This window comes from Xiphophorus maculatus, chromosome 18 (genome assembly GCF_002775205.1).
Source record: "Xiphophorus maculatus strain JP 163 A chromosome 18, X_maculatus-5.0-male, whole genome shotgun sequence".
NCBI lineage: Eukaryota > Metazoa > Chordata > Actinopteri > Cyprinodontiformes > Poeciliidae > Xiphophorus > Xiphophorus maculatus.
This window is the reverse complement of record NC_036460.1, coordinates 2,294,027-2,311,619: the sequence shown is the minus strand read 5'-3', so window position 1 is coordinate 2,311,619 and position 17,593 is coordinate 2,294,027. Positions and strand designations below refer to the sequence as shown.

Below are 17,593 nucleotides of genomic sequence, written 5' to 3'. Positions count from 1 at the left end.
AAAAGATACAAAATTATTTTATTGATAATTTCTTACAAAGACATCTAGGGAGGAAAAAAAATCTAGTAAATTAAGTTTTAGGTACAAAACAAAAGAGTCAACAGGATTTGAGTATTTTCTCCAACAGTTCATCAGTAGCTCCCTCCATCACAGCAGCCTGATGACCTAACAATAAAAATGCATCAACATGCTGCAAACTGAGCTTCAACACGAGACATGAGATGATGCAAGACGGACCACTAAGAACAGAAAGCTCCTGAAACAGGAAGAGGATTTGGGCCAGAGCAGAACCAACGGAAATAAGTGCTGCCGTCTTCTTCTCTGATCCCACTGGTGCTTCGTTTGGACACGACTTCGTCCTGCAGGGAGAGTCAAACACATGCATAACAAGGCCTGCAGCAGCGTTTGTTCTATTTATATTTTGTTGCTGCCTTTTCCTAACATTTGGTTTTCTTGTTTAGGAATGCAAAATCAAATCTTCTCAGTGCTAAATTTATAAATTATTAATGAGGGAGCCTTTAGATTCCTTCAGTTTGACGTAATTTCAGTACAGGAAGCAAGATGAAATAGAAATAAAGCCTGAAACGAACAATTAGTCTGATGATTAATCTGGTAGTTTGATGATTAATTTGATTTAAAAATTGCAGATTTTCTACCACTTAAGCCTTTTCTATAGAATATTAGAAACACTTTTAAATATGCAGATAAAAACTTATGCAATTCCTTTTTTAAATAGGAAAGTAAACGTGCAATAACACAGTATTCCCTTAATGAATACTAAACATTTAAAAACGTACTGCGAACAGCTCAGTTCTTTCTGTTTGACACATCACTACAATGTACAGCTGACTTGTTATTTTTTAGATTAACTGATTCATAATTGGATGCAAAGATGCTTAATTTGATATAAAAAATTTTTTTTACAGAATTTGAACCAAGTAAAGCTAAAGTGATGCCACTTGAGGAGTTCTGGGTAGAAAACATTTTTAGACAAAGAAGGTTTTCATCCTAAATGCAAAATGTATTTATTTGCACAGTTTTAGCTTAATATCAGCCCTGACTATGTTGTTCTTCCAGCAAATGGCCTTTTGTTAAGAGTCTGTATACTTCAGTTCACGATTAATTCGTTACTAAATTACTTGATAATTACTTCAATAACGAATTAATCAGAGATTATTTGATTAATCATTTCAGCTCTAGAAGAAGCTGAATCGGTTTAAACCCTGATGTTTGTTAGAATCCACAGAAATGTGACTCCATCACTGCAGTTAAAATGTAGCTTGTTGCTTAGACCTTCGACAGAAATCAACTCTGGAAAACATTTACCATCAAGGATCCTATGGATACATTTATAAATATCCAATTAAATAACAAAAGTTTGTCAAATATGAAAAACATTTTAAAAATACACATTTATTCTAAATAAAAAAGACAAGAATTGTCCCTACTAGTGCTCAACATCTGCATCCTCAAACTGACCGGCCTCCATCGCTGCAGCATCCACCTCCATTCCATCTGCAACAACAAAACAAATATTTTTATAAGCAGTGTCTCCTAAATAGTATTCACTCCCTCTGTGCACTCTGGTAACAGACTACTAGCACCAACTGGCTGGATCTCTGTTGAATTAGCTCACTTTAAGCACTTTAAAAGGAGTGAATATTTCTGCACTTATTTTTGCTCATTTAAAAAAAATAAATAGTTTTCACTTTCATGTTATTATTTTTTATTAAAGCCAATTTCTGTTGATTGTGATTTAATTGTAAAAGCAATAAAAATGCGAAACGTCCCTGGTTGTGGATGCTTTTCATAGCCACTGTATCGTGTTTATTTCTCCAAATAAAATTGAACTTTTAAGTTTATTTGAGAGGAAAAATGAGTTGAGACTCAGTCTAAACATTTAAAAAAATTAATCACATCATGTTGGAAAAGGTGTTTTGTCAAAACTATTTAAATAAACTTAAAACAAATATTGCAAATACAGCATCTTTCAGGATGGATTCTCATGACTCTGTTAAGAATTTTAATTAATTTGAGTTACAACATCTTTTATTTTCCCTTTGGGATCAATTAAGTATTTTTTAATTTGAATTAACCATTTTAATCCTCTCAATTTGCATCATAATTTTTTTAATAAATAAGGATTTGATTCCTGAGTAAAAACTTGGATGCTCTTTCTAGTTAATTTCTGATGTCACAGATTTAAACTCTGTTTTCTACCTCTTTGTTTTTCGTGTTTCTATTCTACTTGGACATTTTAATTTTTTATATTGTATTTAATATTTTGGACACAGCTGACTGGAAAAACATCTTTTGTGTCGATTTATCTTCTTGTTGTTTCACTAAGTCCAGTAACTGCCCTCTTCCTGCAAGTATTTGTGTTAGAAATTAAAATTTCGCATTTTTTCTCTATTAGCAGAAGCAAACAATGAGCAAAAAAGGATGCCATTTATTCAGTTGCTAAATAAAATAAGCTTAATTTTTTGATAGATTTGTATAATTAAGCAACAGGCTGTGATGTTTGTTTGTTTTTTTTTTAAATCAAGAGAGAATAAAAAAACAGCATCAGCTCGACTCAAACCTTCAAACTCGGCTTTTGTTTCTTCGGTTCTGACTCCGGCCATGTGGTACTGCTGGCTGACAGACTGGGCCAGCATCCCCTCCAGCCTCTCCAGCGTGGCCTGGCCCTCCTGCGTGAGCGCCGACAAACCCTCGTCACACGTGTAGAAGGTCGGGATGTCGGCATGGCCGTGCTCTGAGTGCACGAACAAACATGGGGAATCAATCTATCCTGAATCAAGAGTTGTTTTAGCAGGTTTTGGATTTTTACAAAGCTATGATCAGACTTATTGATTTTAGCCTTTAAGAACTTTAATATGTGCGTTTGAAATATTTCTCTTCTTGAATTATTTACTTCAGGACCAGAGACGTCGCACTGTGTGTGAGAGAGCAGTTGGTGTAATAAAGGGTTTATAAAATGAGTACAGTTTACATTTTAAAACATTTTTAGATTTATTTACTTGCTGGGTTTCAGACACGTGACCAAGATGACGCGCGAAAATCACATGGAGGGATTTCTCCGGTTCAAAACAAAGCAAAATTGATCACGAGTAGCTAATGCCCTAAATAGGATGGAACAGACAACGCATCTCGAAAAAATACGCATATATTTAGGACAGTGGTTCCCAAAGTGTGAGGCGCGCCCCCTAGAGGGGTGCAGTGCCATTGCGGGGGGGGGCAGATGAAAAAAACAAAAACAAACAGTTACACAAAAGTGTTTCACTCTAAAGATGGTTTGTAGTTTGTTTTGTTGCAACCTGTAGTGTGAAATAAACTTCAGTGGAGTTTGAAAACAAAATATGTGTTTAGGTTTATGTCTGGCTGAACGATGTGTGAGCCCAGTTGATTTTTTTTTCTGTTTTGGGGGGGATTTTATTGTAATCCATAAGGGCCCAGAAAATCTTTGGGAACCAATGATTTAGCATATGAGCCGTATTATCTAGGTAAAAAAGGTTTCTCTTGTAATCTTGAGGATTTACCTGGTGTCCAGGCGATTCACATAACTAACTACCTGGAGCTGCAGAGTTCATATTATATGACGAGGCAGATGAAAGGTTTCAAAAGCCTGGAGAGTACAGTTATTTAGTTTCCAGTCATTCAGCGTTTTATAGTGCTTTACTACAGCAACTAGTGTCTCTGCAGGTTTGGACGTTTGTCGGTAACCTTTAAACTGTCTTAGACCGTTATTGCAAATATTTAAACATTTTTACGTTGTGTTATTGTGTGATAAACTTTACACATCTTACCTGCCTCTGCAAAAAACCCGGTCCATGGAGAGATGAAAAACAAAAAGAAATGAAGGAGAGTTAATGTTATTTATGTAATTCAGGGATAATTATGATGAGCTACTGAGCAAAACAGCAGTTCAAGAATCACTTTAAAAGGGGATCTATTATGCAAAATTCACGTTTTGTGTGTTTTTATACTTCTGTTTGGATCTCTGCTGTTTTCAAAAACAGCCCAAGCACTTAAAAGAAAAAAAAAACCACAACAGTAATGTTTTTAATCAGTTTCACCTTGGGGATCATCAAAGCATATTCTATTCTATTTTTGGTGTCTGGAAAATGAGCCATTTCAAAAACCTTCGGAATGTTGAGTCACATTGCGCCGTTACCTAGCAACCCCAGCCAGCCTAACCCGTTACCTAGCAAGGCATGATGGGACACCTTTAATTATTACAAGAAAGTCTTGAACCTTGGAAGTAAAACATATTAAAATCACAGGTCAGTTTTGCGCTGTGTTGTACATTTTTTTTTCCTCACCAGCTTCTTCCACGTCGTACTCCTCTCCCTCAAAGTCATTATCAGAGTCTTCGTCGTCCGGGTCGGGATGAAGGGCCTGGCATTCACACATGGCTGAGAACATGGACTCCACTGCATGGAAAAGATCAGACCATCAAACCTGATGCATCACTGAGGCAGCACTACTCCACTACTGTCACTTACTTCAAACAAAAAACAGTTTGTTCTGTTTAAAACAAGAAAAAAACTGAATGAATAAGAAAATACAGATGCATAGATGTAAAAGTTAAAAAAAAAAAAAAAAAACAGCGGGTGATTTATAATGTGTTTTTTAAAGCAGGATAACTTGATGACAGTAATATTGATGATCTAAGCTTTTGTCAGATCCATGCATTGATATGTTATCCTTTCATAAAACCCATGATAAAAAAAATTACACTCTCCTTCAATCTAGAGCAGTGGTGTCCAAACTTTTTGCCCCACAGGCCAAAAAGAAAAAGTTGAAAATACTCTGGGCGGCCATTTTTCCATTGGCTAAAGCAAATTTTATATTCCATCTGACAATAGAAAATACATCTGATAGAATATCTAATCCAGAACCGCACAGCATTCTGGGAGATGTTCACAGAGCAAAGACTTTAACCGCTAACAGCTAAAGCTTAGTTTTAGCTTTTATCCCTTCCCACAATCTTAGAACTTTGGTTACCTAGCAACTCACTAATTTTTTGGTTACCTGGCAACAACCTGTTGAGTAACTTACACAGCAGCAGTTAAAGGTTTCGCAACCATGCCTTATAACTGCTTAAAAATAAAAAACAACGGTGTGGGGTGAAAACTGTATAAAACAGAAAAGCTCATGGCACCAGTATGGCAATATATCAGATACTTAAAGCAAAAAAAACAAAACACTAATCAATAATTATCAATATCAAAACAATATAGGCTGAAAGTCAATTCCCACAGTGTGGTCACTCACATGACGTCTTGTCGGTCGGCACAAACCGAATCTCTGTGATCGTCCCCTCATCATCGTCATCATCCCCGTCGCTGCTGCCGCCGCCGTCATCAGCTTCATCACCAGCTCCTTTCTCTGCCATTTCAGCCTCATTCTCATCTGTGAACATCAAACCAGCGACTCCAAACATTTTCTCAGAAGGTGACAGAAACATTTACTGTTATAAAAACAGGTATTTCAAACAAACTTCCCCCTTACCGCTGAGCTTTCCGTTCACCATGACGTACAGGTGTTCCTGGGGGTAAGCGCTCACGTCCCTGGAGATGGCATGGAGACCGATGGAGGGATACTCCAGAGAGAAACCCAACCCTGATCCATCGAACCACGACAAGCGCCTGACAGAAACAAAAATACACAAGGTGTGGGTTTGTGCAAAACTCCTTAATCACTCAATCAAGTTTATTTGAATAGCACATTTCAGCAACTGTGCACTTCAAAGTGCGTTATTTTCATCATAACACCAAAATGCAAAGTCACAAAAGACACAGTAAACAACTGAAACATTACCTTTTGTCAAGTGCCATCGCTACACATCCTGATACTTTAATATATGTTTGCACACTTTTCAAGCATTTTCAAGATAAGATCTCAAACTTTTCCAGCATCATACTTTGGAGACACAAACAATACAAGCCACAAAAGACCATTTCAATTCACTTAGACTAGACTTAGACTTGTACTTTGTTGATCCTTTGGGAAGACTCCCTCAGGAAATTGAAGTTACCAGCAGCTCCCAGGCAAAAAACAAAGATAACACACAGTAAGCAAAAGTGCAAAAGAATACAAAATACAAATTAAATACTAAGGTACACACTAAATGTGAGTTACCAAAACCTTAAATTATGCAAGAAACAAGGAATAAGAATATAGAATATAAGAATATAAGTAAATATAAATACAACACAAAAAAATATAAGAATTTGGCGGATAGATTGACCAGTGATATCGTATTGCACTATGTGGTTTGACCTGATAAGTATGGAGAAAAATACAAGGGGTCACTACTCCTTCTACCCTCTGTCCTGTGTCACCTCCCCCCCCCAATGAGGAATTGTACAGCCTGAAGGCATGGGGGACAAAAGAGTTCTTATATCTATTGGTCCGGCACTTGGGAAGCAGCAGTCTGTCACTGAACAGGCTCCTCTGGCTGCTGATGACGGCGTGTAGAGGGTGGCTGCTATCGTTCATAATGTCCAGCAGTTTGTTCAGTGTCCTCGCCTCTGCCACCGTCACCAGAGAGTCCAGCTTCATGCCGACCACAGAGCCGGCGCGCCTGGTCAGTTTGTCCAGTCTGGACGTGTCCTTCTTGGATATGCTGCCTCCCCAGCACACCACGGTGTAGAAGAGGACACTGGCAATCACAGACCGGTAGAACATCCAGAGCAGTTTGCTGCAGATGTTAAAGGACCGCAGTCTCCTCAGGAAGTACATCCTGCTCTGCACTTTCCCATACAGGTGGCTAGTGTGTTTTGACCAATCCAGTTTACTGTCCAGCCACAGCCCGAGGTATTTGTAGGAGTCCACGACCTCAACCTCAGTTCCCTCTAATGCGACTGGTCTCGGCTTTGGTCTGGACCTCCCAAAGTCCATAACCAGCTCCTTCGTCTTAGCGGTGTTGAGTTCTTAATGCTGGACAATAAATCAATAAATATATATATCGCGATAAACATGTAACCAATATCAACAGAAAATAAAAGCTTTAAATATTGTACTCTATGTGTAATGAATCTCTAGAAAATGACGATTTCTTTTCTGAGATTACTGACAAGAAGTATAACAATTTTACGCAATATTCTAACGTTTTTAGTTGTAATCGTAGTGTGTGTGGTATGATGCAACAGAAACAAAATAAATATAGGAAATCATGCAATTAAAACCAAGTATGACGATCCCTGCAATATATTATACAACATATTTATCTACTTTATTTGTATATATTGACCAATTTTCTGCAATAAATATGTTATTAAAACCCCAACCTGCTGTCCACAGATGAAAACAAGCCCCATGTGCTTCACTTACGTTTCGGCGACGTACAGCGTGCCGCAGCCCAGCCTCTGCCCGTCCAGCACCGCCGTGGTGTCGGCTTGCTCGTGCCGCACTCCCTCGGTGGGAGGGGGGATGTTTTTCAGGAGAACCATTGTCCTTGTAACAGTAAAATCGTCCTCAACGTCGAATCTGGACCGAACAAGTAGCTGTATGACCTACTTCGTGTCGAAAATCTGGCTAATTTATCCCGAGATAACTTCACGGTAATTGCGTGACCGTGGGCAACGGGAGGAGAATAAACCGTAGCCGCTCTCTGCCTTTCTCCTCCCGGATAAACTGACCCAGGATAAGTCGTTTGGAGAACTATCACAGGAACTGATAAACAGGAAAGTTGTGCTGTTAGTTAGCTAACTGCTGTCCCTGTTGCTTGGCTGCGTCGGCCTACGTCGAGCTGAAATAACGCGGCTTGTTCCATTCGTGACGTATGATACGCTAAAAAGAAATCACGTGTCGCACGCCAGCCCGACGGTTGGAGGCACAGACGTTCGTACGTTACTTCGAAATTCACGTACATGTTTCTACGTAGTTAGGCAGTTTCATTTTGAATGAGTTTCAGGCGCCCTCCAGCGGTGATAGTGCGCAAACTACAAAGATTCAAAAATGCCTCGGCATTTTTTTAAAATAAATTTACGTATATATAAATAAATAAAACATTCGCTACACGTGCAATTGTGCTAATTACATAAAATATGTAGAAAATATATCTATAATTATTAAAGGGTGTCTATAATTTCTACAACAAATGTGCTACAGTACATCAAGAAGTACCAAAATGCATATTTAGTTTTTTGATTTTTAATTACATTTAAATTACATTTAATTAAAGTGTAAATGCATTTTCTTAATGACTTAACATAATCACATCATAAAATAAATACATAATAAAATATTACACACAGGCATGTCATTTTAAACTGAAATGTGTATTAAAAATGTAATGTGACATATTTTAAATGTGTTCATAAATCAGGCAGAATTATGAACATAGACAAAAAATACATTGCATTTCAATGTTTGGCTGTAAAATCTAGCATCCTGACATTTTCATGGACTTTACTGTTTACAATAAAACTGTCTTATATTATAACAAAACTTCTATGCAAATACCCCAAGGGGTTATAACCAGTTTTACCAAAATATATGCAAATTTGAAAATTATTAATTGCCTTATAAAACTTTTAAAGTCCTTGAACTTTTCAAATTTGTTCATGTAATGACAAACTTGAATGTATTTTATTGTGAATTTATCTAAAAGAGCATTAAAATGATAATATTAAAAAACAATGTATGGTGAATGCAGAAGGAGAACATGCAGAAAAAAAGTTTAATCCAAAACCTTATTGATTTTGGATTAAACCTTATTAACCTTAAACTGTCTTATGAAAATGTATATATTTCTGGGTCAAAATCCACAAAAAGCCTGTCTCCTTTCTGTTTTTTTACATTTTTTTTAAAGAACTACCAATATTTTGTATGCAGCCATCATTTTTCTGCTCTGATTTAATTATTTTCAGGGCTCTGGGAGACGGAGACAGACACAAACCAAACGAGGTTTAGTGCACACCGACACCAATGAAAACTCAATATATAAATGTTTAAAAAACTCTCTTGAGCTGTTCACATTTTCGTGCTCTGTTCAACAGAACGATCTCCATCAGTTTCCTCTCTAAAGCTTTGTGATGAATCTGTTTTATCCGCTCGCCGCTCTTCATCCTCCTCCTCTACCTCAGCGGGGATCCTTCCTGGATCTTCATCTCTGTTGGAGTCATCCTCAGTCGCTCCAGGATTCTCATAGCAGCCTTCCTCGCAGATTGAGGAAGAGGAAGAAGAGACGGCGGCGGCGGTGGGCGGCGGCACAGCATTGAAGACGATGAAGCCGATGAGGATGACCACAAGAGAGACCAGGTAGAGTCCAGAGAACTGAGCAAAGAGTTGATATTTTTACAGATGCAGAGAAACAATGATGCAAAAAATAAAAAATAAATAGAAATAGTGAAACAATGAAAATAAAAGCAAAAATGACAAACTTATACAGTTACATGCAGCCACAATCATAAAAAAACAAAGTGTATTCTGTCTTAATTATAGCGTTTCCCAATGATCTGGTCTTTCTCAGGTTGTAAACATTTAAATCTAACATCCAGTGCACAAAAACTGTCATTATTTATTGAACAAAGATAAAGTCAATTCTATAATTCAACGTCACATTCACAGTTGCATACTTCCTTGGGTCTGGAGTAGCTTTTCTAATAACTTCACAATATTTATGTTGAAATTTTTACAATATCTTACCATTTTTTAAATTCTTTATTCTCTTTTTATATATTTTATATTATATCTCTGTGTGAGCCTGCTTGCTTCATTGTTTATTTTGCTCTTAGTTCTTAGATTTGGTTCTTATTTTATTGCATCTCTTTTTGACTTCCTTAGATTTTGAGTTATCTTCTACTTTCTGTTGGTCTGTCGTACAAACTCCCCCCAAAATAGTTTGTGATTCTAACAGATAAGGAGCTCTGTCTTTTAATTGCTCACAAAACAAAAACACAGCTTTTTTTTTCCTCTCTTTTTTTCTGATCAAATGAACCCTGAAAATAAAAAAATGTTGCTCACGTTGTACTGGAAGAGGAAGATCCCGCAGAAGAGGCTGAAGAGGTCGGCAGTGAGCAGTGAGAGATTGACTGAGGTGGCGCTGCTCAGCTTCATCACTATGGGCATGAAGCTGTACAGAGCGTACATGCACAGAGCATAAGCTGCAAGCAGAAGCCCTGGGAAGAGAGAAGAGCAACGGTAAATTCAGATAAAAACAAAAAAAGTATCTTTAGGTCGAACAATGGCTACTGCAGTTGAATTTTCCTATTGGTTACAACAGTACAGCTTTTTTGATGTCTATGTCACAGCCCAAAGGTCAGGTCTCCAAAATCAAAGAAAAAAATTTCCTATGTTTTTCTGTTAGTTGCTTTTTTGTAAAAAAATAAAAAATAAAAAAAAATAAAGTTGCTGGAGTGAAAGATTTCTGGAAAGTTGCTAAATATAGCAACAAAGTCGTTAAGTTTGTAACAGTGCTTTCCAGCAGCAGAAAGCTTACAAAAACTGACCAAAATCACTTTTAAAGTTCAACTTTTTAAAGTGGCGGCTGCTTTAAAACGTCGAACAAGAAAATAAGAAGTGAAAGGTACAATCATTTATCTCATGGCCAGTTTCATTATTTTTTTGAGTGACAAATTTATTTTTATTTCTTTATTAATTTGGTTTTAACTAATTCTGTTAGTTACCCATTACTTTGGTAACCAAACAAGATTTTTTTTAATGTAATAGCAAGGTATCAACATTTATCCCTCTCTGCTTATAAACATCACTGAAAAAACACTACAGTTAGCACTATAATTTATGCTAATGCCCTTATTTTGAAATTTAGCCGGAAGTCTGTGTTAAGCGAGGCGGAAAGAGAAGCTAATGTCGGACCGGCTAAAACAATGTGCCTGCCGTTGTTTTATCTAAGAGGTTAATACGTCTCTAATACCGTCGCTGCAACAGCAAATTTGTGAAACTAAACAAATAAATGAAAGGCCGATGCCAGAGAAGTAAGTTAGCTATATTTAGAAACAGTCAAAAGATAATTAATTAACATTAATGTCGTCTTGCCCGGACTTGGCCGTGCCCCTCTGTGTATCTTGGCTCCGCCCGCTTTGGTCGAGGTTTTTACACTTTTAACATTCAAAGTTATTCAGTGTAAAATGAATACTAACCAACTTGCCAGCTCCAGATAATATTGGACAATTCATTACGCTCCAGGATAACCCTGCACGGAGGGGAAAAAAGAGGTCAAACAGCCAAAAGGTTAAATAGGACGTTAAATGAATTCAAGTTGCTGATGGCGGCTCACATCTGGACGGTGCTAATGACGGTCCCAAACAGGCCAACCATCCCCAGGAACTCCACTCTGCTCAGGTTCTTCACTGTGTACTCCTGAGACACATTAGACACCGCGTACAAAGCAGCACTGAGCAGAACCAAACCGTCTCCTAATAAGATGTTGGAGGCTGCAGAAAGAGGGAAGCAACTTTAAGAAGGATCAGGACAACACTAATTTGGGTTATTTAGCCTGTCATAAGAGAAGAAAATGGGGATTCATTGTTCAAAGTCGTATTTTCTCCATGTTATTAATCTATAAATGTCAGAGTTTCAAATAAAATATTTAAGTACCTAGCTTCAAATTAAACATTTAGCTAACTAAATATTATCTGATTGAGCTAAATACTTATTTTGACGCTAAACAATTACAGTAGCTTGCGAAATATTTTGATTCAAACTTAGCTTAGATACTTAGCTTATATAGCAAGCTAAGTAAATAATATGACTAAATATTTGGTGTGACTCTATACATTTAGTTTGGTAGCTAAGTATTTAGTTTGCAGATGCATGTTTAATTTGCTAACTAAATAATTGATTTGAAGTTAGCTTAAAGTTGGCTTTAAGCTACATATTTTGCTCGTACACCAAATATTTGGTTTAAATGTATAAATTTAGCTTGGTAGGTAAATATGTAGCTTGTATCTACATATTTAACTTTTAAATTAAATATTTTTGTTTGAAGCTACATATATATTAGCTTGCTATCCAAATAAATGGCTTCTGACTAAATATTTAGCTTGTTATCTAAAAAAATGGTTTGAAGCTAAATATTTAGCCTGCTAATTAAATATTAAATTTGAAACTTTCATTTTTAAATGAATGAATAATGGTGAAACTTTTTTCTCTTATGAAAGGCTAAGTAACCCAAATGGATGCTGTCAATAAATTGACTTCACCAAACAAAGCTTAAAATCTGAACCACCTCATCAAATAATTTGTATTTATGCAAAACCAAAAAAAATGGAGTCCAAAAAACTGAGTACAGCCACTACGTTTATCCAAAAACTGGGTTCAAACGTCACAGGAGTTCTTACTGGAGCCTTGGTCTCTTCCAGCCAGCAGGTCAGCGCCCACCATGGCCCCGACTCCCAGCAGACAGAGGCAGACGGCCACGTAGTGGATCAGTCTGTACCGGGTCTTCAGGATCCACCAGGACAGAATCATTAGGACCGGGATGATAAAGCAGTCCAGCATCTGGGACACAGAACACAAGCAAACCAACTTAGGATGACAAACAATTAAATACAGACACAGTAGAAAGAAAGCACACCCTTTAGGAAATGATAAAAATGATTTTGTTGTTAAAAGTTATTTAAAGCTGCAGGATGAAACTTTTATAAAAAATGTCTTTGCATATTTGTTAAAACTGTCACCTTATTGCGATAGTTTGTTATAAGACAGATAATCTATGAAAACGTCGCTCTCCTTCACCTCCTCCTCGAGCTGCTATTACCAAAAAGCACCCATCTCGACTAAAAACAACCAATCAGCGCCAGGAGGAGGGGCTTAGGGCTGTCAATCACTTCATGTACTCGCTGCTAAATGTGCTAATGGTGGAGACACAACTTACAGTTACAGGAAAACCTTAGCCGCTGTTATCGGTGGCTATATTAGCATGTATGATAGGGTGTGCTAGCTGCAGCATAGCAGAGAACAATTCAAACTCAAAAATACTTTATTGATCAGAAAGGAAAGTTAGATGATAATAGATCACATGGAGGGGTGATTGACAGCACTAAGACCCGCCTCCTGCCTTTGATTGGTTGTTTCTAATTAGCACTAGGAAAAGGAAGACGAGCTCGATTTTTTTTCTCAGATTATCTGTCTCATACCAAACTGTTACAACATAGAGACAGTTTAAACAAATTAAAAATAAAACAGCTTTAAATCAGTTAAAGCAGATGAAGAATAACTGAAAAAGAAATTTGCCATGAGATTTAAAGACAACAAGAAACAAAAAGACAAACTCTACATAAAAAGGAGAGCATTTCACTCAATAAAAATATTTATTTTTGTCAATAAGAGATCAAACATTTCTTATTGAAGCTGCAAACCCCATGATGTACTGACCTGGACGCTGGTGAGGGTGGTGTACTGATAGGCTTTGACCACGGTGTAGTTGGCCTCCACATCCACCAGACCCAGCAGTAAGTACCTCCACCATCTTCTCCTAAGGATCTGCAAGATATTTCCATCCCCTGTGTTTTAAAGGGGATCACCCCGGAGTTTCAGTATTGACGTGTTTGTTTTTTCACCAAGCATGAGGACAGTTCATTAAAAATAAGTAGATCAGATGAAATGTGTGCAGTAATTCTGCAAATAATGGTGCAAACAAGCTGTGTTGTAACTGAAAATCTGGTCAACTGAAGAACAAAAAGTGTCCAGTTGCATAATTGTGGAAAAAAAAAGAAGAAAAAGTCAAAACTTAGAAGGTGACAGAAGAGGATTAGGGCCACTGAAAAAAAAAAGTATTTTTTCTCAGAATCAGAAATATTTAATTTGCTTATGCACTATCTGGCAAATCTAGTCTTAAAACTCAAATCTAGCAAATACATTTGTTACAGAGTTTACATATATAAACCCTATAACATCGAAGAAATAGTTATGTCATTATTTTTACATGTTAGCAACGTAACCGACATACACATAAGAATGTTTGGTTATTTATTTGGATTTTGACATAGATTGACAGAATTAGAATTATGAGTTAAAGTCGAAATTCTGAGAAAACAAACTCACCATTACGAGGAGAAAATCTGAATCCTGAGAAAACAAATTTGGATTGGAAAAAAATTCTGATGAAAAAAATTTTTTATTCTGACAAAAAAAAAATATCTTAAAATACTGAGATTAAAGTCAAAATTCTAATTTTGAGATTAAAGTCACAATTCTGAAAGAAAAGTCAGAATTTTGAGTTTTTAGAAAAATAAAAAATGTGTATTCTTTTTTTCCTTCCAGTGACTCAAATCCTTGTCTGCAGAAGAATGTTTAAAATCTTGAAAAAGTCTGAAAGTGTGTCTGCCTGAATAAAATATGAAGCAGTTTGAGATTTAGCAGACATGCTTTAGACACCGTTAGCTGTAGTGTTACCTCTCCTGCAGATCATCATGCTGGTGTAGGTGGCGCACAGCAGCGTGTAGTTCAGGAAGCTCTGCAGCATCGGCGTGTTCAGGTGAAACTCTGCGGCCAGGTACTGAGAGGAGACTGCGGTACCACAGATGAGCCCGGCCAGACCCTGACCCATCGCCAGCGTTTTGAGAAGCTGCCTGAGAAAAATAGACATCACCGCCTGGTCAGAGGTATTCACACGTTTACCAGATTCAATATATGCCAGCTCCACTGGCAGATTATTAAAAATATAATTTCACTGTAAAAACACAAAATATTACCAAGTAAATTTGTCTGTATGCATCTTATTATGCTTAAAATTAGAGAAACCTAACTTAATAGTAACTTTTCAACACAATATAGAAGCCTAAGTAATCAATTCCTTAATGTTGATGAAAAAAACAACAACTATTAGTTTCACTGGTAGATTATTTCACTGGAAATAAGACATTTCTCACATGCTATTAGTGAAATAATCTGCCAGTGAAACTGCTAGATTTTGGATCATGTGTGACTTAATTTTGGAAAATACCCAGAAAATAATTAATTCACAACAGAAAAATAAACAATATATGAATTTCTCATCTGAAGAAAAAAATCACAAACACAAAAGAAAAGAAATGAGCTTTTCAGTAAGATATAGGCGCCCATAAATTGGATTATTTCACTTAGAACGTTGGAATAAAGTAAAATAATCTGCCAGTTGAACTAAAACTTTTAATATTAAAGAATTGATGACTTAAAGCAAGCTCTTATATTTTGCTGAAGAGTTACTTATAAGTTAGTCTTGTCTTATTTCTAGATGAAAATTCTTGTTACAAATTTGTGTTTTTGCAGTTTATTTCATTTATTTAAACTATTTATTATTTTTTCCTTGTTTGTTTTTAATTTTTAAAAGTGAAGGTCTTAAAAAAAGAAAAGGAATGTTTTGAAGTTTTTTTTTTTGTATGAATTTGGATTAGAAATAGCTTTCCCAACGTTGCTTTTTGCTGAAATCACCACAAACATCCTTACAGAGTTACTGTTATATCCTGAAATAAATTATAATTGTTTTGTTTACTTACCAAGTGAAAACCTCCTTTGGTTTAAACTCCCTGATCCTCAGCAGGAATCCCCCCCGCTGGGCCTCGGAGCGCCCGTCCATGCAGTCCTCACCGGGTTGTTTAGCAGCCATGTTGTCTCACTGTGGCGGCTGAAACTCCTCACAGCTTCTGCTGCTACTGACTTTTTAAAAAATCTTTTCCTTTCTTTGTTTCGGAGCTGAATGATTAACTGTCTGAGCGGCCAAAGATCATTCCTTCACTTATCTGTGCTCTTAAAAAGCCCGCAGGACACAATCAGCGCATGAGATAAGAGCTAATTAGAGAGTTTTATTTTATGCCAGTAAAACTTTTACTTTGATAAATGTGAGACAATTAAAGGAGTAATCGCTGTGTTTCCTCTTGTTATAACTGCTTATAATATCAAGAATTTTACTTATTCTTTATTTTAGACAAAATTTATCCATATCATTAAAAAATACAAAAATATGTGCATGTATTCTATCACAAAACACTTTAAGAATAGCAGGATTTTTTTTCTAGGGCGATTTTATCTATAAAATTGAAGTAGTAAATTATTTAAGTGTGTATCATTACTACGTCCCTGAATGTCATAAATCTATCTTTATGACTTCATCCCTTTTTATTTTTGTAATTTTAATGTCCTCTTATCTTGTCTGACATAATAATAATAAAAATACATGATAAATTTATTTGTATCACTTGTTAGAATAACCACAAGGTTAACAAAGAGTTTTATAATGGGTAAAAATAAAATAAACACATAAAACCCAATGAATGAAACTGATTTAGAATAATATTCAACTCAACAAAGACAATTTTACTCTACATTGTGTAATGGCAGTAAAGGGTTAAATTAAATTAACAATTTAAAAGGGCCATGTGTATATTTTTAATTATTTCACTGGAGAATATTGGCATCTTTTAGAGCTTAGTTCCATTTGGTTCATTTTTTCTCAAATTTGTCATAAGTAAAATTACAAATCTAACTGTTAAATTTACTGGATTTGCTCTGTTGTTGTTCAAAATGGAAGAAAAAATATGAATATTGTATTTATCAGTAAAAGCAACAGGGATGCAATTTAATAAACATGTACTGCTTCCTACTCATTTTGAGATATGTGATAATAAATGAGGATTAACTTTAGAGCTGAGCATTTTGTTTTATTTGCTTTGCTATATAATGTATATAAATAAATGTTTCCGAATCTGTTTACATCTTTTTTAAAGATTTGCACTGACTTATTGTAGCTGATAATATGGAAACATTAAACAATGATTGTTCAGAAAAAATCTAAAACCATTTAGTCTAGATTTTTATTCACATATTTTAAAATATAGCTCTGTTTTCTCATGGTAATATTTTCCTCTATTTAAAATCAACGACACACTTAAAAACTTTAAATATAATTTTTTATGTTAATGATCAAATCTGTCTGCATCAAATCATATTAATGCTTACCAGCAGGGGGCAGTGTGTGAAAGCAAAACTGTTTTTATACCAAATAAAACATTTTTAAACATATCCCCCACTTAAAGCTTCACTAATAAAATAGTTTATATTATTAATTATATTAATAATATATAATTCTTATGTAATTTTATATATTAATATATATAATTATATAAGTATTTTAATAATATTATATAATGATATATTACATATCACTATTTAAAAATAGTGACATTTTTAAAATATCACTATTTTTAAAAAAAAGTGATAAAAACAAACTAATAATATGTTTGCTGAGCAAAATAAATGCTGTCATGTTGTCATACTTATATCAACCGTAAATATGATATGTTATGAATGCTTAATACAAAATTATCCAATGAATAAATAAAAAGGAAGTCGGTCATGCTGCAGTGGGCCCAAGTGCAGGCGGTTCCCCCAAGAGAAATTCTGCTCAGGGCCTCATGCAACCTTTGACCGGCTCTGCATGCATGATTTCATTTTATTATCAGCTTTTTCAGACATCGCAGGTTACATTTAAGAAGTAATTTGTCCTGAAGAAAGGACAAAAATTTCCAACTTAAACAACATTCATGACAGTTTATTTGTTTATTAAATCAAAATACTATCTTAGACTGGCTGGCTTAGGTATAAAGGTCCCTATTCAGCTTCAAGATAAATGTATTATTTTAAG

General features: G+C 35.6%; 2 protein-coding genes across 3 annotated transcripts; both read right to left on the bottom strand.

Moving 5' to 3' along the window:
• clns1a (chloride nucleotide-sensitive channel 1A) lies at positions 1 to 7,793 on the bottom strand. Of its 2 annotated transcripts, XM_005810542.3 has the most exons (8): positions 7,339 to 7,793; positions 5,515 to 5,651; positions 5,278 to 5,415; positions 4,323 to 4,433; positions 3,807 to 3,812; positions 2,582 to 2,755; positions 1,449 to 1,515; positions 1 to 359 (listed from the first exon to the last, which is right to left on the bottom strand). In XM_005810542.3, coding segments are annotated over exons 1-8 (753 nt in total). In that variant the 5' UTR covers positions 7,458 to 7,793; the 3' UTR covers positions 1 to 358. The 2 variants fall into 2 exon arrangements, with proteins under 2 accessions (XP_005810599.1, XP_005810600.1); XM_005810543.2 differs by lacking the exon at positions 1 to 359 and having other exon boundaries at positions 1,448 to 1,515.
• Positions 7,794 to 8,149: 356 nt separating this feature from the next.
• On the bottom strand, positions 8,150 to 15,615 carry LOC102216789 (solute carrier family 35 member F2-like). Its single transcript, XM_005810556.2, has 8 exons — positions 15,450 to 15,615; positions 14,368 to 14,543; positions 13,348 to 13,475; positions 12,312 to 12,471; positions 11,249 to 11,405; positions 11,112 to 11,164; positions 9,976 to 10,130; positions 8,150 to 9,285 (listed from the first exon to the last, which is right to left on the bottom strand). The coding sequence occupies exons 1-8, from the start codon at positions 15,557 to 15,559 to the stop codon at positions 8,983 to 8,985; spliced, it is 1,242 nt and encodes a 413-aa protein (XP_005810613.1). The 5' UTR covers positions 15,560 to 15,615; the 3' UTR covers positions 8,150 to 8,982.
• Between the last annotated feature and the right edge of the window lie 1,978 nt (positions 15,616 to 17,593).

Excerpts from the sequence above, each read along its gene's own strand:
- clns1a (XM_005810542.3), bottom strand. The coding sequence starts at position 7,457 with ATGGTTCTCCTGAAAAACATCCCCCCTCCCACCGAGGGAGTGCGGCAC. Across the intron at positions 5,416-5,514 it reads GGTGAACGGAAAGCTCAGCG|ATGAGAATGAGGCTGAAATG; the intron begins GTAAGGGGGAAG and ends TGATGTTCACAG. Across the intron at positions 4,434-5,277 it reads GCCGACCGACAAGACGTCAT|TGGAGTCCATGTTCTCAGCC; the intron begins GTGAGTGACCAC and ends TTTTCCATGCAG.
- LOC102216789 (XM_005810556.2), bottom strand. The coding sequence starts at position 15,559 with ATGGCTGCTAAACAACCCGGTGAGGACTGCATGGACGGGCGCTCCGAG. Across the intron at positions 13,476-14,367 it reads CATGATGATCTGCAGGAGAG|GGGATGGAAATATCTTGCAG; the intron begins GTAACACTACAG and ends TTTAAAACACAG. Across the intron at positions 11,165-11,248 it reads GTCATTAGCACCGTCCAGAT|GGTTATCCTGGAGCGTAATG; the intron begins GTGAGCCGCCAT and ends CCCTCCGTGCAG.